General features: G+C 44.7%; 1 protein-coding gene across 2 annotated transcripts; it reads right to left on the reverse strand.

Annotated features, from left to right (window-relative positions):
* Positions 1–346: 346 nt before the first annotated feature.
* LOC147463837 (protein DETOXIFICATION 46, chloroplastic-like) lies at positions 347–24506 on the reverse strand. 2 transcript variants are annotated; one of them, XR_015185446.1, is made up of 15 exons: positions 23453–24506; positions 23202–23296; positions 22277–22385; positions 22141–22196; positions 3386–3441; positions 2521–2659; positions 2290–2424; positions 2113–2181; positions 1919–2029; positions 1714–1842; positions 1540–1617; positions 1368–1434; positions 1153–1224; positions 1005–1067; positions 911–924 (listed from the first exon to the last, which is right to left on the reverse strand). XR_015185446.1 is itself a non-coding variant. In XM_086491489.1 (14 exons), the coding sequence occupies exons 1-14, from the start codon at positions 24096–24098 to the stop codon at positions 841–843; spliced, it is 1842 nt and encodes a 613-aa protein (XP_086347615.1). In that variant the 5' UTR covers positions 24099–24503; the 3' UTR covers positions 347–840. The 2 variants fall into 2 exon arrangements, 1 of the variants encoding a protein (XP_086347615.1); XM_086491489.1 differs by lacking the exon at positions 1368–1434 and having other exon boundaries at positions 347–924; positions 23453–24503.
* Positions 24507–25510: the final 1004 nt, after the last annotated feature.

Genomic DNA, 25510 nt, shown 5'->3' on the forward strand with positions numbered 1-25510 from the left:
CTTTGACGCCCTCAAGCTTATGATACACTTTGTTGTGCATGCATCTGCCCTCAACTCCACTACCTGCCAATAAGCTCACTTCAACTCATGACACCTTCCTACAGGACCAGTGCTCAGAAAAAGTCCTATTTTACAACCATGCAACTTTTTTTCATGGATTTTCAAAAAGGATTTTTTAAATTAAAATATAGAGGTAATCTTTACTAATTTTGCAATATCTTTCTCAGGATCTATGTGGAATTTTTCATTTTCCTGTTCCTCTCAACAGGCAACTTTGAATTTCAAAGCAGCATGCTTGTAAGCTGAGAGACACTTTTCTCGAACACCTGTGTGGACGGCAAACGACTAGTCATCAATGTAAACTGTAGATTTGATATGGCGTACAACAGTTACAAATTACAACAGTAGTGTGGGTCATGAGGCTTGGGGGCGTCCAATCATTCAGTTGTGCACATTGCTTGCATGAGAGAGCCACCTTTCCATCCCTTCGAATACCATTCAGGTGCCAATGTAGAATTGCCAAAAGAATTTAATCAATGACATGTGACCAGGTCTTGACCATTTTTTCACCCACGTTCAATTTTTGTCCTTTGTATTATATGCCCGTCTAAAGGTGATAGAAAACAACAGTGTTATCTGTACATTGTAATGGGGAGTGCTTCTTACCAATGATCTGTGTTCAGCTTGTGCCGCGAACACATGAAGCAACATCTCACCACTCATTTACAAAAAATAATCATGAGGAAAGCCCTTATATTAGTGGCTCATCCACCTCAAAGTACAAAAGAATGATACATGGGCTGATAATAATGCCCAATTGGAAGTAAATGCATACTGAAGTTATACAGCTTTTAATTTGGGTTCTGGGTCTCTCAACACACTCTTTGCAGACTGAAGTCGCCAATATGATGAAAGGAATCGCGCCTACATATCACCAAAAGTGTGAGCATTCAATTTGATGAGGTTTAAAGCACTAAATCAAATTGCTTTCCGACAACACATACTGATTGGAAGCAAAAGAGAGTCCACCAAAACCCTTGAAGCCCAAAACCCATCTGTTTGAAGGCCTACATACAGCATGGCAAACCCTAAATGAAAGATCAACATTCCAACAGAAGATTTAGAATTAACACACAAGTAGAATCTACTTACCGTTAGCATAGCTGAACCCCCAATGAAGCATGTCAGCATACTCAAACTGAGGAACTTGAGGTCACGGCCTGCCTGCTCAAGCCCAAGACAAAACTCTTTTAAAATAGGCACATGAGCTGTCTCTTATGAATACTCTGCAGCTAGAAGAAAGTCTTTAGCTTTCTGCTTTAAGCTACCTAGCTTATTGCAGCAGATAACATTTACAATTAAATTACCATGGTCCATAACACATGCGTCATGATTTGATGCCAAACGAGTGAGGCACACATCAAAAGATGGATTCTACATGCCCACACCGTAAAAGATCAACTCATCCTCACTAAAATTGGCCCTACTTGACAATGAAGGCCATTGCTGTTGAATCAAAAAGCTTCAATATGTCAATACCAGTAATGTTCCCTCAAGAGAGAGCAAAGGTGGCGTTGTCACAAGGGCACAAAAGAATGGTATAGATACTGCTCGCATCTGAAAGTAACCAATTGCAGCATCTCAGAAAGATAATGTCTAGAAATGATGCGAATCCACACCTTGATGGTTTTTCAAAGCAAGAATCATGTTCACCTGACTGATCACAGCAGCATCATTAGTAAAGACTTGAGGAAACAACCAAGGAAAATTGAGCGCAAAGAACCCAAGAGAAATCCCCAAAATGCCACCAATCAAAAGAAGCGATTTCAACAGCAGCTGTGCCTGAAAAAGAGCAAAGAAGTACTTTGATGACACTGCCAATTACATCGAAAGAGTTAATCTTGTGTAGTGCACGGACCTTTTTCCGATTTGGATTTTTTCCTTGGATATAGGCAGGCATGAATGATTGAGCAGTCTGACAAAGCGGTTCACCAGACACAGTACATGTGGAGTAAATACCTATCATCACCTGTTATCAAATCCAAACTTTACCGACCCAGCCATCACATTGGGCCATTCCCTGCTGGCAATTTCTGAAGCAGTAAAGCATACCTGATGAGCACCTAGAGTCACTGCTCCCAAAGATGTAGACAAATAAGTAATCAGTGCATAAAATGACACCTGTACAAATGGATTGCCACATCATCATCACATTTCAAACACCCAAAAATCATATCTAGTACTCTAAGAACACAAAGGTGCAAATTAAAAAAAAAGGCATGAAACAACCTTCGAAAGCATTGTTAAAAGCACTGGAGCAGCTATTTCCACCATGTGCAGTAGCTCATTTGTTGATGGAATAGCTAAAGCAAGGCTATATCCCTTCTTCTTTAAGGATCTCAACATCAAAAACCCACCTATATACTGCAGAGGAAACAGATATTAAAATCTGGTCCCAAGAGAGCAGTTACAATTTTCTGCTGATTAAACATATGCAAAAACTAAAGGCTGATTAAGCACCTGTGATACCATCGTAGCCCATGCTGCACCAGCAATTCCTTGACCCAGGTATGTGCAAAGAAGAATGTCTCCAAAGAGATTAACAAAACTCGCCACTGCCAACACTTTTAAGGGGCCCCAAGAATCCTGCATTCCAAGGCTGCACCATACAACTGATCATCAGCATAATCTTCCTAAAAGCAGGGTGCTTTTTTGTTTAAACTTCTTCAGAGTGCCTGATCTTCCTCATGAATTGTATGGCATCTCTAGATTAAGGGAAGGCTCTTTCAAATGCCTCACATTTTAGGGCATTGACTGGTGCATACATATACCAAATTTTGGCATGCCATACTTGTGAAGATAGTATACAACAAATTTTGACCTTGCCGTCGCTCTACATGAGCTAAGATCGTCTCTATTTTGGGCTTTTTGGCACCCAAATGTTGTGTTATGTCACCCTATCAATCCAACAAACTATTTCATAAAGAGAATTCTCGGACACTTGTGCCCTCAGAGTTGCCAACAGAAAATGTGCATGAAAACAAGGGACTCCATTCAGCATATTCATTCGATGTTTCCTTTCCGTTAACGGAGAATTCTTTCTCAAAATGAGTTTAGAGAGAGAGAGATGCATTAACGAAAAGAGAGATCATCAGCGAGAGAGTCACATTCAATTTACCTTTCTTTAGCTCTACCACCTTCTCTTTAAACCTTCATATGTCTTGAAGGGAGTTTTATTTGCCCTGATTAGCCACTAGAGAGAGAGAGAGAGAGAGAGAGAGAGAGTTAACAAGTTCTACAATGCACTACATATTGGCAATTGTTTAAAAAAACCGATTATTTGAATTAGACATTGTGGCTTGCTGCTGGCTTTGACAAAATTTACCTCGCACTTTGAGCAACCATGCCAACTAGTATCGCAGGCCAAGCATACCCTCTAATCTGCAAAATTGACAAAAATCCAGTATAAGGGAGATTATAATATATTCTTACACATTTTCCCACAGCAATCAATTTCTTTTACATCTACAAAGTGGAAGCTCAAGCATAGTAGGACTAAAGAGCAGAATGGATACAGGAACACATAAGTATCCTTTTCTCAAGAGCTGGGTGGTTGCCCCGCTATGTATAGTTAGATTTGTCCCTACCAAAATTTGGAGCAAGAAAGGGCGGAGGGGGGACAACATGCACACACACACGCCTTCACACATTGAATTTTTCAATTCACACACACTTACTTGCGTTTAAAAAGGCATTCCTATCAAAGATTCCCTCAACAACAATAAAAATGATGCGCTACTCTATAGCACGTAGCAATGGACAATGACAAAGCACGTAGATTTGCAACAATATTAGCTGGGAAGGACGTATACAACATTGAGAGAGAGAGAGAGAGAGAGAGAGAGAGAGAGAGAGAGAGAGAGCAAGGAGACTTCAAAGAGAAGAAAACTCTAAAGGGAAAATAAAGGCCTTGTCGTAATAACTAAAATCTAATACTCCTAAATGTTTTTCTCATGTTAAACTGATCATTTAATATGGGGAAGTACCAGGGGAGAAAAAGCTAGAATATTGGTTAAGCTGGCAGACCGGTCACAGTAGGGATCCAAAGGAGGAAACATAGGGATCCAAAGGGGGGCCATCCGCAAAAGAGCAATGTGCAACAATGGGCTTCAAAGACCCTAAGGTTCAGCCCATTAACACTTTCAAAATGCTAAGGTTCCAAAACTCAAAGGTAAGGTGCATTCAAATCCTATTGGATGGCCATAGAGGTGACCAATGAGAATTAGGCTAGAGTACATTTAGTTTTATTCATTTAAAAACACTTGATAAAAGAACCAATAGAAATTAAGCTCTCTAGAAGACTATTGGAAAGTCTCCGAAGGGGTCCAATGAGCATTCAGCAACCCAATGGCTTGGCTGATTCCTATTGGCCAGAAGACTAAGGGGTCCAATGAGAGTTTAATTGCATTAATTAAATACCTAAAGCTCTCACAAAAGGGGAAAGGGGGACACATGTCACAAGGCTATCACTTATGCTTCTTAATTATCATTGGCTAAGCTTTGCAGGGTCCAATAGAATGCCAGTATGAATAAAAAGCAAGAGGGGTCGACCAAGAGAGAGAGAGGGGGCTGATTTTGGCAAGGCATTATCACACACACTCATACAATCTCATGTGTGGAGTAAAGAAGACTTATCTCCTTCTCAAGCTTTAATGGAAAGCTCATCATCTACTCCAAGCTTGTGAGAAGGGAGGCCTACACCAACAACTCTTGGTTTTGTGATGCAAATCCAACCAAGAGCTAAGCTCCAATGCATGCTGATCTCCTCTACCGTGCTAATTACTAAGCTATGCTAAGCTATTATGAGTGATTATGTGAGGAGACATACTTCTTTCTCATAAGAATACTCCTTTCTCTCAATCTACTCTCATACCCTGCTAGCTCTCACCATCTTCGAAGGTGTTGGGTCTGAGACCGTGAGGGAATTGCTGTTGTATTTTACGAGTGTGAGCTTGGTGCTTGAAGTTTCCATCTTCATTGCACCAGCAAGTTATTGAAGGAACACAAAGTATTGTATTGTAAAATGTCTCCCTTGATGGGGGAAACCTATAATACAAAGCCTTTTGGAGGGGGGACCGGCTCCATGTAAATCCGGTCCTCAACTGTTGTCAATAGCTTAATTTCTCTCTTTTTGAAGTATTGTTCATGCCTATCTAACTAGGTGTTATGCTTTTGTTGCTCTCTCCATCCAAGCACTCTTGCTATGCTCATTAGGAATCTATTCTAATGAAATGCTCACTATGTCTATGTTATTTTCCGCTATACACAAGTTACTAGACCAATAAATGTTACATTGGTATCAGCACAAGTTTTCTCTTTTCTTGCTCAAGAAGAGAGGTCCTCAAGCTAACTATAAATAGTTGGTATTGTTAATTGCAATTGAGTAAGTAGAATAGGGATTTTTCAGCCTTGTAGTGCGCCTGCTTCGTCCAGATAACGGGGCATCACCGTTGAGAGCTATGGTCTTAATAGTGGAGTCCTACGGGGCTTGCCTACGGCTTAACCACTATTGAGCTATTAGAAGCTTGACAAGAGCCGATACTGTTTTGGTGTTGAAAGATCCTCTCTTCTATTCCTTGCAATTAATGATATTTGAGCCATGGGTACAGGAGCTTGAGTGCTTTTCTAAAGGGGTTAAGAGGAGTAGCAACTAGGGCTTGAAGTGCCAAAGTACACCTAAAAGTGTTAGGTGCAAAGGAATGATTGTTTGCGCTTTGCTCAAGATGAGTACTCCGAACTGTGCTCAAGGTTCCTTTTAGTTCTTATGGAAGGGAGAGCCTTCCGTTCTTAATGGAAAGTGCTATGATCACGACAAAGTGAATGGACACTGTGCGTGCAAGTGTATGAGACTGATAGATAGAGAGAGAAGAGAGATACGACACCAGAGACGTTGTAAAACCCTCCTCCGAAGGCCCCACTCTCGTCGGCGAGAGTGGTCTACTTATTGATTGCACAAAGTGGTACAATGCGTATGCAATGGACTGATGCAACTTGGACTATGCCGATGACAACGACGGTGATGATGACGACGACTTTAGGGCTGAAATTTGTGATCTTCTAACTGCTGAAAATCTGCAAATTTTTGGGCTGTTTTGGGTGGCTGAAAATGACTGTTTTGGCTGCGTTTTCGAGGCTGAAAATGGGGGTGTATCTACAACCAATTAGGCTGAATCTGCTGCGTTTTTATGGGCTGCTGAATCTACGTTTTTGTCTGCTGAAAATCTGCGTTTTCATCTGCTATGTTCTGGGCTGAAAAATGCCAATGAGACTGCAGCGTTTTGGCTGAAAAACGCTAGTGCTTGTTGCCGGTGTCGGGCTGCCGGTCATGGGGAAAAACGCCGGGAGAAGGGGCTGGCTTGCTGGCGATTCCAAAACGCTGAGGGCTGATGTGTCTATGGCGAGGATTTGCTTGGAAAAAATGCCAACCTGCTGTGGGAGCTAGCGCTAGCAAAAACGCTGGCTGAAGGGGGGAGGTCTCACCAAGGGAGGCTTGGAGAGGGTCTTGTTGAGAGAGGGGAAACACCTGCTGCTTGGGGGCCTGTTGTGCTCCTTGCTCATCTGCCCTATTGTGCTAACTTGGGTTTGCTTATATATTAACTTAGCAAAATTGCCCTACCTACTTTTGTTGGAAAGTCACTTAAAAATAATAAGTGAAAAATACCAAAAATAGGGAAAATAGGCTAAATGCACTAGAAAATTCCCCTAACTGATTCTAATGGATTCTGATGGGAATACTGATGATCATGTTGTGTGCAACCGGAGGATATGCATCTATTGCTAAGTGACTGGGCAAGCACGGTCTACGAATAGACTCACAAAAGTGCCAGATCACTGCTAATCTAGACTAACTAAACCCTGATCATGATGTCGCTTGTCCACGGACACATAGGGTTGGATGTGTCACGTGACAATAAGTTGTTAGAATGGCTGACAATAGTAAAGAGAGTGAAATTAATGTTGATTGCTTTGATTTTGCTAATGAACGGGCTACTAATGATGCCCCTATGCTTGTTAACTACCTTGTTTCTACACTTCAACAAGCCATGGGCAATCCATCCCTCCAAAGTGAAGTGCTACGGCAGCTACGTACTCATGGGATTCTCCAAACTCCCCACCAAGAAGAGAGAGTATCTAGGAAGCCTCCTTGTGAGACTTCCAAAAGAGGCCTCTCTCCGATAAGGGAAGAAGAAGAGGATCCGTACGAAGGGCTCAAAAATCTACTACTTGACGACGCATCTCCTTCCCAAAGCACAACTCAAGTTTCAATGGTAGAGCCCCCACCGAAAGAACGAGAAAGAAGTGAGTCTCCTGCCACCGGAGATGGCTCTACGAAGACGGCGGGCAAAATGCTCTCCATCACCCCCTAAACAGAGAAGACCATCGCACACTTCTCCACACCATAATTCAAAGAGGGACGAGAGAAAACAAGAGAAGAAAAAGGCGAGAAAGTGGTCACCCTCTTCTCCATCTTCTTCGTCCTCTTCCTCTTATGAAGAAAGTGATGGTGCAGACAAGGAGGAACGAGGGAAGAAAAAGGCGAGAAAGAGGTCACCCTCTTCTCCATCCTCAAATTCTTCCTCCTCTGAAGAAAGTGATGGTGCAACTTTCGAACCACCGAAAAGAAGAGGCCATACGAAATCCTATGCCGCGTAGAAGAGGTCGTCCAAGCTCAAAAAGTTCAAAGAGGGAGGAAAGAACATCTCTTCCCTTACCTACGATGGCACCTTTGGTGCTACAGACAAAGTTTTGGCCTTCATCCAACAATTCGATGCGGTGTTTGGACATGAGAGCTTCACGGAGTCCTCTAAAGCTACTAAGCTACGCCATGTAGCTATGCATTTTCAAAAGTCTGCCAGGCAATGGTGGTGTAGCCTACGGGCAAAGGGTGAAGCTCCACGAACGTGGAAAGCTTTAAGAGCTTCCATCATGAAGCATTTTTTGGCTACTATGCCAAAGACAAAGTACTCACTGAATGGCGAAGCTTGAAGCTCTCTCCCTACAAATCTATCCACAAATTGTAGACAAGTTTTGAGACTTACATCTCAAAGCCACTGTCTTCAAAAAGATGGATTTTGGAGAGCAAAAACAACAATTTTGTGCGGGTCTAACCGAAGATATGGCGGAGTATGTTAACTCCCAAAGGCCACGCATCATATCTACGGTCATACACCATACCATGATGGCTTCACGAATCAATTTCCAACAAGGGGCTAAGAGAAATCTTAAGCCCACGGAGAACAAGGACCGTAATAATCAATTTCCAACAAGGGACTAAGAGAAATCTTAAGCCCACGGAGAACAAGGACCGTAATAACGAGCCTAAGGGGAAGGACACTGTCCAAAAGTCTCCTAAAGGCAACGCCAACAACAACCAAGCTAAGGAGAAGGGAGTTTATAAAAGCCAAAATAAACTCTCTCCTGAAGAGCTTGAGCGTTATCGTAAAGATAACCGCTGTTTCAAGTGCAGGGAGCAAGAGCATGCCTATCGTGCTTGCCCCCACAAGAATACATGAAATGAGCCTCCTAGAGCTACTTTGGTCAAAATCCAAGAAGAGGATGCTCACCACAAAGGATCTCCTCTATGCCATGCTTGGGGAAAGGTAAGAGAACATGATGCTTTTATTCTCTTTGACCCTTGTTCTACTCACAATTTCATATCCACAGAGTTGGCCACCAAGCTAGGCATCCAAGCCTATGAGATGGGAGATGTCCTACCCGCCGATGGTGCTTTCAAGGGGCAAGAAGCTTCAATCACTCCCTTAATTGGAAAATCGAGCTCCATGTCCAAAGCTATGTGGACAAAGAGGACTTCTTTATCTCTCCTCTCAAGCATGAGGATGTAATCCTAGGGGCACCATGGTTTGATCGCATAACTGCCAATGTTAAATCCCTTGAAAGGCAAATCTACTTTTTTTTTTCCGAGAAAAAGATCCTTCTATTAGTTAATGAAACTGCCCATGGGGCTACAACCACCTCTACAAAAGAGGGCTACAATAATCATGATGGGAAGACTCTCCCAATGAAAAAACAGCAAATGTACAACGAGGCTAAATCAAGAAATGGAGGAGGGAAAAGTCACACAGGTGGACGGTAATGCCATTTGAGTACACCATGGACCGTGGTGAAGAAAGGCCCAAGACGCCACAGTCGAAGAAAAGCCTCTCTGCGCTCCCGCATGCGGTCGGAGCTGCCTTGGAGTCTCTCTAGCTGTCCTCTGAGAGTATGGACCAGCTCTAGCCAAAGATCGCGAACAGTATCTGCTGGTGGTACAGGGCGAGCCTCAAAGATGCGGAAGCAACGGGTCCGCCAAATGAACCAGAGTGTCAGGCCACTGATGAGCTCCGAGCACTCCCCTCTCACTGCACCACTCCTGTGGAGTAAACTCTGTGGGGCAGGCTGGTTTGTAGGTCGACCCCCCTGCATCACTATCATCCTGCTCGTGGAAGATAGCTCAAATTGTAGTGACGAGCCCGTGAGAGTGGACCAAGCAGCTGCCCCCCAAGTGTACTGCAGAGCTGTGGAAAGAGCTGGCATCAGCCGAAGAACACGAAGCCACACCTGCTGTGCCAAAGGACAATCCCAAAGACAGTGACGTTGACTCTCCACAAGATGGTCACAAGCTACACATGCGGCCGAGAGACCACTATGTACAAGCCAGCTCCCAACTGCTGTAGCTCTGTGTGCAACCAACCACTGGAACAAAGTGACTCGTCTCGGCTGTCTAGAGTCCCACAACCTCTCCCAAAAAGCTGCCAAGAACTCAGCTATGAGACCCTCCTCCTGCCAATGAGGTGTTGCAGCAGGACAAGCCTCTCTCTGTGCTGCCAATATGTGACGTCCCAACCGAACAGTGTACTGAAAGAAAGGGACACCTGGGTGGTCTGCAGAGGAGAAAGCGTCCCTCCAAAGCCACTCTCCAAGATCCCACTGTACTCGTGCCGAAGGACAACTCTCCCAAGCCCACAGCCTCCAGTAGCCAGACTCAAGAGCTGCTGAGTCGGGATCTATGACACAAGTCCTCCCACAGATGCCCACCACTCGGATCCTCTGACAACAGCACTCTACCACCTGCGGGGCCTCTACTGCAACTCGGTGTAAGCGTCCCTCACCCTGTAGCTCGAAAAACAGGGAGGGTATAGTCTCTGAGCAAGCCCGAACTGAGATGAGAACCTCCACTCGAGTAAAGGCTCCCATCCATCTAGGTGCTGCTGACTCGAGAGGTGTGAGCCACTCAGCTGGCACTGCCTCTGAGATGTCCTGACACATGCTTTGCACCCCTCTCATGCCCTGTAGCTGAAAGCTCTGAAGCTCCTCTGACAAGCTTGTAAACTGTAACCAATCACCTAGACAGCGTGCTGGACTCTCTACCATGGGACCCCAGGAAACATGAGGCCGACTACCAACCAAGTGGCCTCTCTGAGTACTAACCATGGGGTTCCAAACAAGGGGCTGTCTCAAGCGCTCCTCCGTGCAAGTAGGCTGACGCTGCTCCAAGCCTCGTCGCAGTTGCTCCCAAGATCGGAGCAAACTCGCAGCAAAGCGGTCCTTCAGTCTCCTGCTCAAGCCAAAAATCCATCTAGTCGAGGGTCGCCAAGGGTCTCCAGCCTGAGGCACCCTAGCACTAAGCCGCTGAAGCAAGAACTCCTTCCAAGGCTCCTCACCTGGAAGAAGTCCTCTGACGATGAACTTCCCAAGAAGAGCTCTGCTTTGCTATGTTGGGACTATGATCCCTAGTTCTCCCCGAGAACAAGAAAGAGTGATGACTTGCCATGCCACTTTGGCCCGGGCTATCTGAGTGTCACGCCCTGACCAAAGGAAGTTCCTGATCAGCCTCTCTACCTGACTGATACGAGAACTCGAGAAGATCCAGCAAGAAGTGATGTACCACATAATAGCCAACAACACCTGGTTGGCTACTACAACTCTGCCTGCCAGAGAAAGTCGTGCGGAGCTCCAATGTAGCAACTTCCTCCTGATAGACAGGAGGAGGGGAGCAATCTGCTGCTCGGGAGACAAGTCCAAACCAACCTAACAACCCAAGTACTGAACTGCAGTCCCTCGGGGAATCCACCTGAAACCCTCACCTGGTATCCAATCGGGTATAGGAGCACTATCAACTGAGAAAGCCACTGTCTTTCTCCAGTTGATCAATGCGCCAGATGCACAACAGAAAGTCTCAAGAGCTTGCTCACACCTGTGAAGGTTGGCCTCCTGGCCATCCAAGTACAAGGTTGAGTCGTCTGCAAACTCAGCGTCCAGTAGCTCATCTCCCCGAATAGGAAGGGCTAAGCCACGTAAACCAACCTGCTGTGAAACCAAAAACTTGCTCATCGCCTCAGCATAAAAAAGAAAGAGGAAGGGGGCAAGAGGGCAGCCCTGTCTGACCGAACATGTGAGCATGAACCGATCACCTCTACCTCCTGACAAAAGTACCTGACTGTGTTTCCATCTGTACAAAGCTGACACCCCTCTGATCCAAGCATCTGAGAAGCCCACCCTGCGTAGAGTGCCCTCCAGAAAGTCCCAGTCAACTGTGTCGTAGGCCTTCTCAAAATTGAGAAGAAGAATCACCAAATCCTCACCACGGAGCCACGCTAGGACAGAAGACTCCCAAAAAGTAAAGATGTTGTCAAGGATACTACGCTCCTTGACAAAACCTGTCTGAGTCCCATGTATAATGCTCTCTAGAAGTGGCTCAATCCTCAAACTCAAAGCCTTGGCCAGAATTTTGTAGGCTGAGTTGAGGATGGTGATGGGGCGCCACTGTCAAATCTCATTCAAGGAGCCACTCTCCTTGGGAATGAGGTAAATCAGGCCCTTACTCATGTTGTCAGGCATCTCTCTTGTGTGCAGGATGTACTGGAAAGCACCACAGAGATCTCAGCCAAGCAAGTCCTAGTACTCCAAGAAAAAACTGGGAGTCAAGCCATCCTCACCTGGTCAGCTACCACGGGGGAGTGCGCTAAGAGCCATGTGTAGCTCCTCTAACTGAAGGGGCAGCTCAAGCCTCTGGCGCATCTCCTCAGTCACAAGACAAGGCATCTGTGCCCACACCTGCTCTCTGCATGCATCCTGACGCTCTGAGTAAGGCTCTACAGACAGTAGATCTCGGTAGAAATCAGTGGCAATTGCACGCGTGTCCTCTGGCCCTGAAGCAACTGACCCGTCGGGCCTCCTGAATTGACTGACCTTGGCATGCGAACACCGAGGTCCCACTACCTCAAAGAAAGCGCATGTCACTCTGTCACCCACCTAGGTCCACTGAGATGCCTGTCGATGGAAGGCAAACTCATGGCACCTCTCCTCTGTGTTTACGAGCTCCTGGCGAGCCTGTTGTAACTGCTCCTCCAACCAAGGATTGTCTGGATGCTACTCTAGCATCCTCTACAAGGAAGCAACGCCCCGTTGGAGACGCTGCTCCTCCTCTCTCACTACAGCCAGGCGAACCGAAGACTCCTGGAGAAAGAGTCGACTAAGCTAAGTAAGTCCTGAGGCCACTCTGTTAGCAGGAGAGTCTTGCATGTCTAAGCTCTCTGTCCAAAGAGCCTCCACTCGCTCTCTAGGCGCTAAGTCCAACAAGACCCTCTCTGGGATGTGGAGCATCGTGCTCCCCCTCCTCTGTCTATCAATCATTGTAAGGAAAACTGGAGCATGGTCCGAAAAGGAAGTCTACACATCTAACCCTATGTGCATGCGGACAAGCTATCTCAGGTCTAGGTGCAGGTCAGCTTAGGAAGTGTTCTGGCACGTTTGTAAGCCTATGAGCAAGCCGTGCATGTCCAAGCACTTGCATATCCTCTGGACGCACACAAATGATCATCAGCATGACATTCAGTACCCATTATGAGCATTTTACAGTGCATAGAACCCATCCCCAATTGCTCGTTTTTCACTTACTACTTAATAAGTGACTTTTGTTGGAAAAGTGAGTAGGGCAAATTTGCTAAGGCAGTATAAAAGAAACCTAGCGCTAGCACTTTCTGGCAGAAGAGGCAGAAGAAGTTCTAGCAACTTGCAGTGCACCTTCTCAGCAAGACCGGTAGGAGGCCCTAGTGTTTTCAACCAACAGAACACAGACAGCGTTTTGGGGGATTCTCTCCCTAGCATTTTCAACAGCAGATTCAGCCCTAGCGATTTTCATCAGCAGTAGATTCATCTTGGCGTTTTTCAGTTTGCAGATCTAGCCTAGCGTTTGCAGTTTCCGACGTCAGATCAGCCCCAGCACTTCAGCATTTTCAGTTTCCAGCCCTTAGCCAAAGCAGATTCAGCCCTAGCCTCGCAGATCTCACCTACCCGCAGCAGATCCTTGCCGTACTGTCGAGTCAGCCAACGTTTGTAAATTCAGCCCGCTGTTTTCAGTTTTCAGCACCTGCTTTTCAGCGCATCGTCGTCGAGTCGTCGTCATCGCTGTCCTCGCCGAGACAGTATCAGTAATCAACAGAAAGTCAACAGTTAGCAGATTTCAGCTTTTCAGCCCTAGCGTTTTCAGATTTCAGCCCGTCCTCGTCCTCGTCATCATTGTCGTCGATATCATCGACAAGTCCATTGCATCTAGACCATTGTACCAGATTTGTGCAATCTATAGCATAGACCTCTCTCGCCATAGATAGGGAGGCCCTTGGAGGAGGGTTTGAGAACCGTCTAGTGTCGTATTCTTCTCTCTCTCTCTTTGTCTCAGCACCTTCATTCACAATTGCATTCACTTTGTTTGTGATCATTGCATTCTCTCTCTAAAGGAACGGAAGGCTCTCCCTTCCGTAAGTAAAAGGAATCCTTGAGCACAGTTCGGAGCACTCATCGTGAGCTAGATCAACATTCACTTCCGCTGCACCTTACACCTAGGGTACAAGGAAAGAAAGGAAAGGGAATCAGCCGGTAGATCAGAGAATTCCTCAGATTCAAATTGAGGTGCCAAGGACAGGGAGGCAAGCAAGGCTACCAACAGGTCAAAGAAAAGAATAGAAAGGTAAGCTAGGTCCGTCACGAGGATGGGCACCACGTGCCAATGGAAAAGAACAGACGGAAAAACTTTAAGCACTTCAAATAAGAACTTAACTGAAAGAGATAGAGAATGCACGACACACAAGACGGGGAGGGGTGGAGTTCCACCAATTCTACCCAAGAGTAGTGACCAACCTTTGCACTTTTTTCCCCATATTTCAGAGGCACAGCCGCCAAACCCAAGGAAAGAATAGCAAAGCGGACGCTTATTCAACAACAACTACAGCATGGGCCTCCCCTGAAGATTAATGCCATTAAAGTAACAAACTTCTTTATATTGCTTGAACTCAATACAACGCCAGTACTCCATCCTCTGCACCTCCACACTGAAGCATGCCAGAGAATGAGCCCTTGGCTCATATTTGAAGGCCCTTGGCCATGAAAAGCAATTACATGAAAAGCTTAAGTTCTAGAAGCATCTGGCCTAAAGTAAACGCCCAAAAAGCTGCCAATGTAAAACCAGCAAATCCATGTAGTCTGCCACGTCGGCACCATCAGGTAAAATGCGGCATTCTACACATCTACCACGTCAGCAATCCAACGCAATTTTCGGGCTGCTCGTACAGACCTGCCACGCCATCAACTTGCCATGCATAGGTTCCTGAGTGAGTGCGCGAGTCCGGCTTCATTTAATCCCTTTAGGTCACGTTCGACGGGGTCCCGTAAGTTGGTAAACTCTTCTTTAACACTAGTTTGGTACCAAAACAAGACACTTAAGTGTCCTCTTTTTACAAATTTAGATTAAATGCTAATTGCATCAGACGGTGTATTTAACAAAACCCTCTTGATATGCTTAAATATGTTAGCTAGAAATATACTCATCAAGTAGAGGGTACCAGCTGATGGAAATTCATAAAATCATGGCATTAGTTAGAAGTGAGAAAGGGAAGGGTCTACGTTGGAAGGAAAAAGTGAAGAAGAGAGGAGTAAGCCACCTGGAAAAACCTGCGTCTCTTTCCTTTTTCATCTCTCTCTCTCTCTCTCTCTCTCTCTCTCTCTCTCTCTCTCTCTCTGTGTGTGTGTGTGTGTGTGTGTGTGTGTGTGTGTGTGTGTGTGTGTTTTTAATGAGCTCCACAAGCGAACGAGACCGAGCGATTGTTGTAGTTGCCAGCAGACATCGTTGATGCCGATGCCACAAGCGAGCGATAGGATATGAACGACTCACAGCATACATGAATAATATCGTGAGGCCGGCATGGATTTGATTAAGGCAGGTGAGGGAGATCCCAGCAAGACGTTTGAGTCCAAGTGAGGAAGGGATGTGACCTGTGGCCTCACAAAATTGGAGACAGAATTCACTCGAGTTGGGGTTGTTGGAGAAGTGTGTCTTGTTAGGACTAGAGCGAAGCTATGGTTTGTGGTGTCACATAAGATAATGGAGAAGGAGGTATTGGGGGTAGATCAAGGCAACAAGGCTGTGAGGTGACGACGGGGAGGTTGGAGGCGATAAGCGCAGAGAGAAGCAAGGCCGTGACCTGTGAGGCGAGGGAATCTGAGGGAATATGTCCACCTAATAATGGATTTTATTTTACATAGAGCCAGTAGGCAGTAGTATGTCCACCTAATAAAGGATCCCATAAGATTGTGATTGATGCCTTGAAGAAATCAACTTTATAAGCTCAAGAAAAAATGAAGCGACCTTGTAGAAAATTGTACACAACTTTTCTACAATTGTTTTACAAGTTTTATGTGCAATAAAATTTACTTGAGAGTATATAAAATAATGAAAAGTTCTACGTCTTTGATATAGCCATTTCAAGCATATCGTTGTATGCATAGAAAAAATATGTTTTGATGTGTTTTTGAGTTTTAGAAAGTGATACATTGCTTTCCCTCTCCAATGAGGACTCAAGGTGGCAAGTAGAAGTGCTTTGGTAAGAAACAATTTTTGAATCATTTCAAACTGCACACGCAAAAAATTTCATATTTTAGTTCTTGAGACATAAGTATTCAAAACCTCAAATAACTTCAAACTTTCGACACTTACCAACTAAATGTATTAAAGTGCATGGTATGAATACAAATGGGATACCTAAAACCTTGGTTTCAATGTTATAGTGGAGGACTCAAGATTTTCAAGAATTTTTGCACAATCAAAATTTCAAGATAGGGTGTAAAGCGACAAAATTTAAGTAGGTTAGAGAGCCGAAAAAATACGTAGTTTGTTAATTTTAACATATAAAGCCATTTGATGTTGTCAAATTGCACTAGAATAGCTCCAATTCCATGAGAGTACCTTTGAAAGGCCAAAATTATGCTCTTAGTCAGCACGTGCTCAAGTATGAAATTATGTGTATAACTTGCAATTAAATTTGAAACTATTCCTTGAATGTCATTCCATTGTTTTGTAACACTAAGTACTAGCACTTTGGCTTTTAACAACATAAAAAAGCTCACTTCTACAAAAAGACATAAGAATTTTATGATTTTTTTGGCAAAACAGCTTGAAATTTTACGAAATATTACGACTTAGAAATTACCAAAATTCTCTCCAAAGGGCTTGTATTTTGACATGGAGAAAAATCCAATGCTTTCTTTCCCTCATAACCAACCTATTGTAGAAGCCAAACTTCTTTCTAGCTTGACAAATAAATTGCCAAAACTTCGTAGGAAAACAGGACACTTTAGTGTCTCAAGACACTTTAGTGTCCAATTACAGAACTAGTGTTAAGAATAGGCCACTCTGCAAGACTTTGCAAGTTGGTAAAACTTCTTCTACTCCTTCTGCTTCTTTTGCTGCTTCTTCTCTAAGGTTTAGGCTCCTCGGCCAGGATCTGCAAGTCGGCTCCGTTCTTCAATGGCTTGACACGTCAGAATTTTGTGGCATTTCCCCTTCTTGAAAGAAAGTAATTGTCCGCGATTACAGCATATCTACAAAACAACTCAAGTTAGCTCAAAAATTTCAGAGGAACAATCAGTTTTCTCATTCCAAATTGGAGCTCTTCAGATCCTGGTCATTGGCTTCCCAGAAAAATCTCATTCAATAAGGAGTATATTCTCATTCCAGATTGAAGCTCTTGATATTCCAACGTAGTAAAATTAGCCATCACACCCAGACCGTGTTGATCTCCAACCAGTGTCTTGGTGTACTAAAATTACATACCTGGGCAATCTCACCCAATTAGGAATATTTTCAGTGGTTGGCACATCACAATGCAACACAAATGCTCACATATGCATGTTATGCATGCCCATGCCGCTCATAGTTGCATACCCTTCTTGCACAGTTACGTCACTTAAGCATATAGGCATATCAACAATCACTTAAGTCATTTATTAATAAGTGACTTTCACATGACATTTATTAGAGGTAGGTAGGGAAAATGGCACCACTCAGGCAGAGGATCAGAGAAGCAGAGCCTCTCAAGGACAAGCAGTGCCAGCATTTTTGCAGCCTTGCATCAGCGTTTTTCAACCAGCAGCATTAGCATTTTTCAGCCAGCATTCAGCCCTACCCTTGTGATCGATTTCAGCCCTTCGCCTCATCACCGATTCAGCCCTCAGCCATTAGCAGCACCAACGATTTTCAGTTTTCAACCATCGCCACTCTCAGCGATAGTAAATCAGCCCACAGCCTTGTCGTCGTCGTCGTTGTAGTCATACTAAGCATCTCCAACAGTACCCATTAGTACCTCAGCAGCACCACAACACAAGTACCCTTTGTCGTCGTCGTCGTCGTTGTAGTCATACTAAGCATCTCCAACAGTACCCATTAGTACCTCAGCAGCACCACAACACAAGTACCCTTTGTCGTCGTCATCGACGATGATTGCCAACGTCGTCGTCGTTGACGACAATACAGTACCCCAGTATCTAGCACCCCTTGCGTTTTGGCTTGGCTCCTACTAGCTCGGCATAGGGTTCATCAGTATCAGCAGTACCTTCAGTACCCAACAATACCCGCAGTACCAAGTATCGGCAATATCAAGCACCGCAGTACCCATCAGCACCTCAGCAGTACCCAGCATCAGTAGCATCAAGTACCCATTAGAATCTCAGCAACTCATCATTTAGCATCATTATACCAACATTTTTGTGCAAGAAATGAAGGAAGTACTTGCTCTCGCAACAGAGCAAGGGGGCCCTTGAGGGTGGTTGGGACCCGACATGCCATGTAGTCTCTTTCTCTCTCTCTCTTTGCGTCTCTCTTTCATTCAATTCAATTCAGTTCTTTCAAGTGACGCAAAGTAACCTTGTGTTTGTGTGCGGAGTACTAGATCTGAGCTAAATCCTTAAACACTTCCGCTGCACCTAACATTGGTATCAGAGCTCTGTGTGCGTTGCACCTGACATTGGTATCAGAGCTTTGTGCGTGCTTCGGCTTCACAAACTCAAGGGAAGAACCACCAAGAACCCAAAGAACCTCTTTCTGTTTTTTTTTTCCTCAAGGAATCTTCGTGCCCCGATCCCGGACTTAAAAGCGACTCCCGCCCTTAGTCCATCACGAATCGGGCGCGATCCCGTCTTCATCGTTATGTCTTTGAACGAAGATCAACATCGGATCCACGAAAATCGAGATCTTGAGAACCAAGATTTGCTAGCCTCGTATGCAGATATGGAAGGAGTTGATACAAGGAACCCTAACCCTCTGCTACATTAGCATTCGCATGTAGCGTGAATCTACTTCCGTCGACAAGAAACCCTTGGAAATACCTTCGAGCACCCTTACCTTCAAGCTTCAACCGCAATGTTTTCACGACAAGACTATTCGAGTGGTAGTACCTACTCGCAAGGTAGAGTCAGCATCAAGGCTGGTATTCTGCGACAGTAGTAAGGCTACCTAGTAACTCGTATAGTCGGTGGTTACATCACGACAATACTTACATCCACAATATCCACCACAAGTTTGGAGGAATTTTCATCAACTTATCCATCCACAAGCATCAGACGCAGCATCAGAAGTATAGATAGAAGTGTGGCAGTAATGCCTCACCTTTAACAGAGGGATGTCACGTGCGCACTTCACTTGTGCTACGTGGACAAGCTTCTGCTACAGTTTAGTGTCAGTCTTAGCATAGGACCTAGCCTGGCACTGTGAGCCCCTAGTAGGACGTGCATGCCCAGGCCGATCATAGTTTTATACCCTCTCTTGCACAGTTAAGTCACTTAAGCATATAGGCATATGAACAATCACTTATGTCATTTATTAATAAGTAACTTTGACATGACATTTATTAAAAGGGCAAATGGCTATGCATATAGGCTGCACTGTCTGAACATCCACTTCCGAGCCGACCGCCCACCTTGTCCGGGCACCCTCATAATTCATTTATTTCTTGTTGGGTCGTGGGGGATTTTTCCAAGCATTTGCCTACCTCCCCTTGGGCACCTATTTATAGGGCCAAGGGTGTACTCACTTCCATCATACTGATTATACCAAGGGTCTTCTGTTCTGGTAGAGTTGGGGGGGGGGGGGGGGGGGGGGGGGGGGGGGGGTTTGATCGCCCCCTCTTCCCTCTTCACCACATCTTGCGTTTGTGGTCTATTGTCTCTCTCTCTCCTCTCACGCTTCCGCACACGCGCACTCTCATAGAGTTGAGGTTTATCAGATTTTCCTTTACCCTTATCCTTAGATTTATCGCTCTTTGCTTGAGATTGAGATGGAGAATTAAATTGAGAAGAAGAACTGGAAGAGTTCTTTTTATGGTTACCATTCCCATTAGAATTCTTGTCCTTAGACGAGTCATGAGGGAAGAGTTACCATTACCTGAGGCCGTCTTGAGCTTACCCTTGTTGTGCTTCATCTCTTGGAGTTAATCCAAGCATATAGCTTCTTGCAATGTCTTTGGATCACCGGCTTCCACATCAAACTTGACCGAGTGGTCCAATCCAACGAGAAAAGCCTCCAATCTTTCCTCATCTAATTTCTGCAATTGTCCACCTAACTGAGACACATGGTTAGCATACGACATCACAAGTTTACCTTGTTGAGACAAAGCCGAATATCCTCTTTAAATCGCTTCAAGTATTGTGGAGGTAAAAAGCGAGTCTTTAGATCCTCCTTGAACTCCTCCCAACTAAGCTCGAGAGAAGGAACGAGGACAGACTCGGAATGGGTAGACTTGTGGGCTTCTTCCTCCTCCTCCTCCTCTTCCTCCTCCATGCATTTATCCTTCCAAGTGATGGCATCACCTGTGAGATGCACGGAGGCTCGACCTCTTGCCGCATCATCATCTCCATCATTATCCGCATCATAGAATCCATGGGATTAGGTGGCAAAGAGGGTGGGGTAGGGGGAGGGCTCATGGGAGGATCCGTAGGTGGAACTTGCTCGCCTTCTTGATTGGGGGAGGTCTCCATACCACTCTTGACCATACAAGGATTTCCGCTCTTGGTTCAAGGACGGTCGTAGACTAATCTTCGGGAGACTATCTTCCCCCTTGTTGACGCACCCCGCATGCAATACCCGATAAACAATTGGTAGCTATTTTCCGACGCTCAAGGCGCACGGTCCTACACGCAATGATAGGCCTGCCATTCCAAGAGGGAGAGGAATATACACTCAAGGGCTGCCAACACACCATTACCAATGCGGTATTTGCTTTTGATTGAGTGAATGGAATGTACACACATGCAATACCTCAAGTGCAAACTTTGCTAACTCGAATGATGACTATCGCCACGGTAACTCCTCAAGGTGAGGCCCTGATTTGATGCACCTTTGGATCCTTCTTGAGGAGGGATTCCGGATGGCCACAAAGGGGGTGATTTGCACTCCCGATGTGAGAGGAATGAAGGGCTAGAAAAGCAGATCTCAACGATGCCGATGATGGGCAGCAATGGAGCACTCGATTCCGGCGAGGGAATGGCCGAGGGGAGGCTCGATGTGAGAGGAATGAAGGGCTGGAAAAGTAGATCTCGATGATGCAGATGATGGACAGCAAAGGAGCACTCGATGCCGAGCGAGGGAATGGCCGAGGGGAGGCTTGATGGGTTGCGAAGTACCAGACCGCAACGGGCAATCGCGAGGACAGTTTCTGAGCCGTTCCTTCGCGGGAAGATGGGCTGAGAACTGAAAACACTGGATTGATCTGCTATTGTCCAAAAATGCTGGCTTGGTATGGCTGAAAACTGCAAGCGATAGGGTTGAAACCCAAAACGCTGCAGGGCTGAAAACGTTGTGGATCTGCGATCCTCTGCTGGCCCCAGGCTCCACCAAAAACATTGGGCTGAAGGGTTGCAAAAACGCTAGGATGCTCTGCTCCTGTACCTAGCGCTATCCTTCTGCAAGTTACTCCAAGTGAGGGATCCACTGCTCCCTTTATAGGTGAGGAATAGGCCTTAAGAATTTAATTTAGGCTTAAGTAGGGCAATTCGTCCACACCCACACAATCAATTTATAATAAGTTAGGCGGGGGGAGGGGGGTTGGGTTCGGGTGAAACTGTCGCACATCTACCACCTGCGAATCCAATCGATGCGGGGAATGGCTCGTTGGATCCTAGAACTACATGCTCGTCGTGCCAAATACCCACCGTAGTGTAATAACATCTGTCAAAACATGTATACAAATCATTTATGCAAGAGGGTTTAAAAACTGGAAAACCTAATCTAATGGATTCGTCCGGACATGCAGGTCATGCACAATGCCGGTACTAATCCTCCTACGATTCTAGACACTCCTATCTAGGAAGAAGGGGAAAACCGGCTCTGGAAGTCGATGAAGCATGTCCACGTGGCACACAGAGCCATGTGCACGTGACAAGCCTCTTGTCAAGATAAGCCTCGACTCTCTCTTAATTAAAAGAGGGCACAGGCACAATGACTTCTTTGCCGCCATCCCTTCATGGCAAAGTTTCTCTTCATGCTAAGGATGGAAGCCAATTTTACTATCATATTCTTGGAACGCATTGAGAAAAACATGCATCATAGCGGTAAAGTAGGAAGAGGAGAACACCTGGTTCTTCATTATATCTAATCTTCTATCATGGAGACAAAACACCCTCATAACATAGCCACAAGGAGGCCAGCAGACATAAGATAAGAGCCACGCCAGACATTATATGTTTTTCTTCAAAGTTTGCTTAGTTAAAAAAGACACTACTTAAAGTCTGCAGCTCAGACGATGATTAGTATTGTACCTTCACATATGAAAAAGCCGCCGAGACTAAGCCCATATTCTCAGGCCCAACGAATTCTGGTAACAAAAAAGAGTATTAAAGATTTTGCAATAAGAGCAGTAGCGAGGGTTTATAACACAATGTCAGTCTGCATTACTTTTCAGAAAAAGCTCAGCAAATGCTCCTGTAAAAAGAAACATTCCAACTCCAGCCACCAAAGCAACAAATAGAAGCCTTGACAAGTGTTGAGCTGCCCTGGCTTCATCCTGCAACCAATAAGATGGGTCAAAGGATCAACAATACTTGCTAGAACAAAAGTAAAACAGGAAGTACATGCATTAGGCAGACATGACTTTAGCGGTAAAGAGCGGGAGTATCACAATGCAACAGAATCAGAAAGGAAGAACAAACTGCTTAAAGACTACAAAAGCTGACACTCAAAAATCTGGCAGACATGCACTTCAGTTAACCAATGGCTTTACCGAAAAGGGAGACATGAAGGGAAAAGTCCTCTTTCATAACTATCTGTCTCTAACAGACCTGTGTATGATACTCCTTTAAACAGCATAAAAGCCAATAAGCCACAAATACTAGAAAGTAACCCTTCCTGAAGAGCATGTGATTGTGGGGAACTGGTACATTGTTGCAAAGCCTTGTTGAGCTAATCTAGACCAAAACAGTGCCTTCACATACTCAAATCTATCCAGTTCCAAAGAAAATCAAATGAGCTTCTCAAAAGAGTGCCTGATTCCACACTTACACTTGAAACATAAGCAATATTAAAGTCTTCGATTGAAAGAGCCTTCTGGGAACTATAGCCTTGAGAGTTTGAATTAAAAATTTCAAGAATAGTTAGATGGGTTCATGCAATATGTCGGAAGCTTTCTGTTAAAACTACCTTTCTTTCTTCTCCTCACACAATATAATCTAGCTTCTACTCCCTATTTGACAGCATCCTTCACCCTTAACAGCACAAATGGCTCACTCATTTAAGGATGCTTTATAAATTAAAAATTTCCATGCATTTTCCACACAATATAAGCCACATATGAAGAACCAGTCTGGATAGAGACTTTCCTGACCTGCTTTGCTAGAGAAGTTGCAATCAAGTTGGATGTAGCCACAGATAGAAACATGAACACATAGCCCAATTGATCACAAAAGACTGTCCCTGGACCTGAAATCACATATAACCTGTGCACATTATAGATACTAACCCTCAGCTTATTTCGTAATCCCAATTTAATAAATGTATCATCCATGCAGTTAAAATTTGCATGATCAAATAAGCGAGCAATGTGATGACCACTGACAACATGAATGAGGAACAAACCTAGGGCTGCCAGCTCAAGCGAACTGTTTTTCCCCACTACCGCTGTGTCTATCAAGCTCATTAATGGCCCTGACAACCAAATGCCAAGGGCAGGACCTGCAAAGACCACAATGTCCCACATTTGCTGCAAGAGATTCTTCTCTTCATTGTCATCAACAAATTGTAAAGGTTCCTCTTTGTTGGTAAGTGGTCTGGTGAATTCATTAACATTCTTCGAAGGATAATCAAGCAGTCTAGCTAAAGTATCCTCTTCAGCAATCAGAGCTTCTGAGCCTGTGAAAGATCTAGAAAGCTCAGGAGATTCACGATAGGGGCGTACAGCATTGAAGTCTGTGTGTTCAAAGGGGACTCCTAATGTAGCGCCTCCCTCAGGAACAAGAATATCCACCTCTGCTGCACCCGCTTCACAGCATCTAATTTTTAAGTTTCTCTGTGGACTTCTCCTTGTACGGTTAGAATATAGAAGACGATAGCTTGACCTTTGCCCTCTTAACAGGATAGCCGCATTCGTGCTTCTAACATGTCTACTTGATGATCCATTTTCGCTGAGCTTATTGACAAGATGCCTCTGTTGTTGTAATGAAGAAGTCCCTTCAGGGCATCGGGAACTCGCATGCTGCACAGCATGGGGAAAGGAGCTTCCCATAACAAGTAGGCTCTGGCGGCAATCTGCTGCAAGAGATACTTGCAAGTAAGTCGAAAACGCTGCCGTCAAAGCAAAGGAACTAGCGTGACAAAGCCTGAGAGTGTATAACCGTGATAGTGGCAATGCGCATAAGAGCGTATGCGAGTGCGTGCAAGTTTAGGCAATGGTCTTAAACTTCAAGATGTGGGCAGAAAATGTGTGTGTGTTTGTGTGTGAGAGACAGAGAGAGAGAGAGAGAGAGAGATAGGTCGTGCAATTGAACAGACAGGCAGAGAGCCAGAGGAGCTACAAGAACGAAATTGGACTCTGTGGGATGTGTGTGTGACTCACGTGATGACAGGCGAAAAGCGCAATGGTATTCTTCAACGGAGGAGACGCAGGAGAGGAATGGCTACCTACGGTCGTAAATCAATGAGTACAGCTGCCGAAATTTTGGGCCCGAGGCCTGGCCTTGCTACAAAGTCTCTTTTCTACAGGCTGAAAAGTAAACATCACAAACGTTTTGATCGAGACTTCCATTGTGAGCCTCAGGTAATAGGCTAGGGAGAAAAAATAAAAGGATATGTGAGGACTGAGGAAGGACAAAGGTCTGTGTGTGATACCAGCAAAGTAGCACATGGAACCCTGAGGGCCTTGAGTGACTACTAGCACATGGACATCAAATCCTCACCTACATTTCATGTCGATGTTGTGGCAACCCATGACGATGTGGGATAATATCCTATCGTTGAACTTTTAACTTTTTTGTCATATTTCACATGTTGCCAGTATAATCGTCAGTTGTTATTGACCTAAGCAACCGGGGGCAGATGACACATGGCTTGTTATTTGCCTCAAGCATGGCAAGGTCGAAATCTATACTTGCTAACTTCATGTGTGACAAAAGACCCAAAGGCGCAACACTATAATCTCCACTAGAATACTTGTTTACAACTTCAAGCTACCCTTAGAAAAGCTTTCCCTCATCCATTTGTGCTATAAAACTAGCACTTAGAATCAAAATTGACAGCTAAAAGCTTCTAGAAATTTAACCACTTTGATGAGAAGCAGAAACAAGTCAAAAGCCGATTGGAATTCAATTGACGAGAGCACACAAATAGGTATGGACTCTCATTATTTGCAACATTGGGTGACAGGCTCTAGGTGAGATTGCCTCTCTCTTGAACTCCTTAATCCTCAATGATTGTGGTACTTATGAAGAATTTCAAGCTTGTTGAAATATATGTTTTATCAAGATAATCATAACTTGGTTGGACATCTAGCATGACACGTGACAACTTGTCCTCACAGGATAGTAACGTGATTGGTTTGATACTAATCATGAAAACAGTTGTTGGAAAGTCTTTCGACTCAAAAATCCCACAAGGGCCAAATATAAATACTTTACCTATTGAAAAGAGTTGACAAAGCTC

This window comes from Adiantum capillus-veneris, chromosome 2, assembly GCF_014529385.1.
Source record: "Adiantum capillus-veneris isolate H3 chromosome 2, ASM1452938v2, whole genome shotgun sequence".
Classification (NCBI taxonomy): domain Eukaryota; kingdom Viridiplantae; phylum Streptophyta; class Polypodiopsida; order Polypodiales; family Pteridaceae; genus Adiantum; species Adiantum capillus-veneris.

Coding starts and splice junctions, on each gene's coding strand:
- LOC147463837 (XM_086491489.1), bottom strand. CDS start 24,098: ATGGGAAGCTCCTTTCCCCATGCTGTGCAGCATGCGAGTTCCCGATGC. Junction 2,030..2,112: donor TGACTCTAGGTGCTCATCAG/GTATGCTTTACT, acceptor ATTTGATAACAG/GTGATGATAGGTATTTACTC. Junction 1,618..1,713: donor ATGCTGCTGTGATCAGTCAG/GTGAACATGATT, acceptor GGTTACTTTCAG/ATGCGAGCAGTATCTATACC.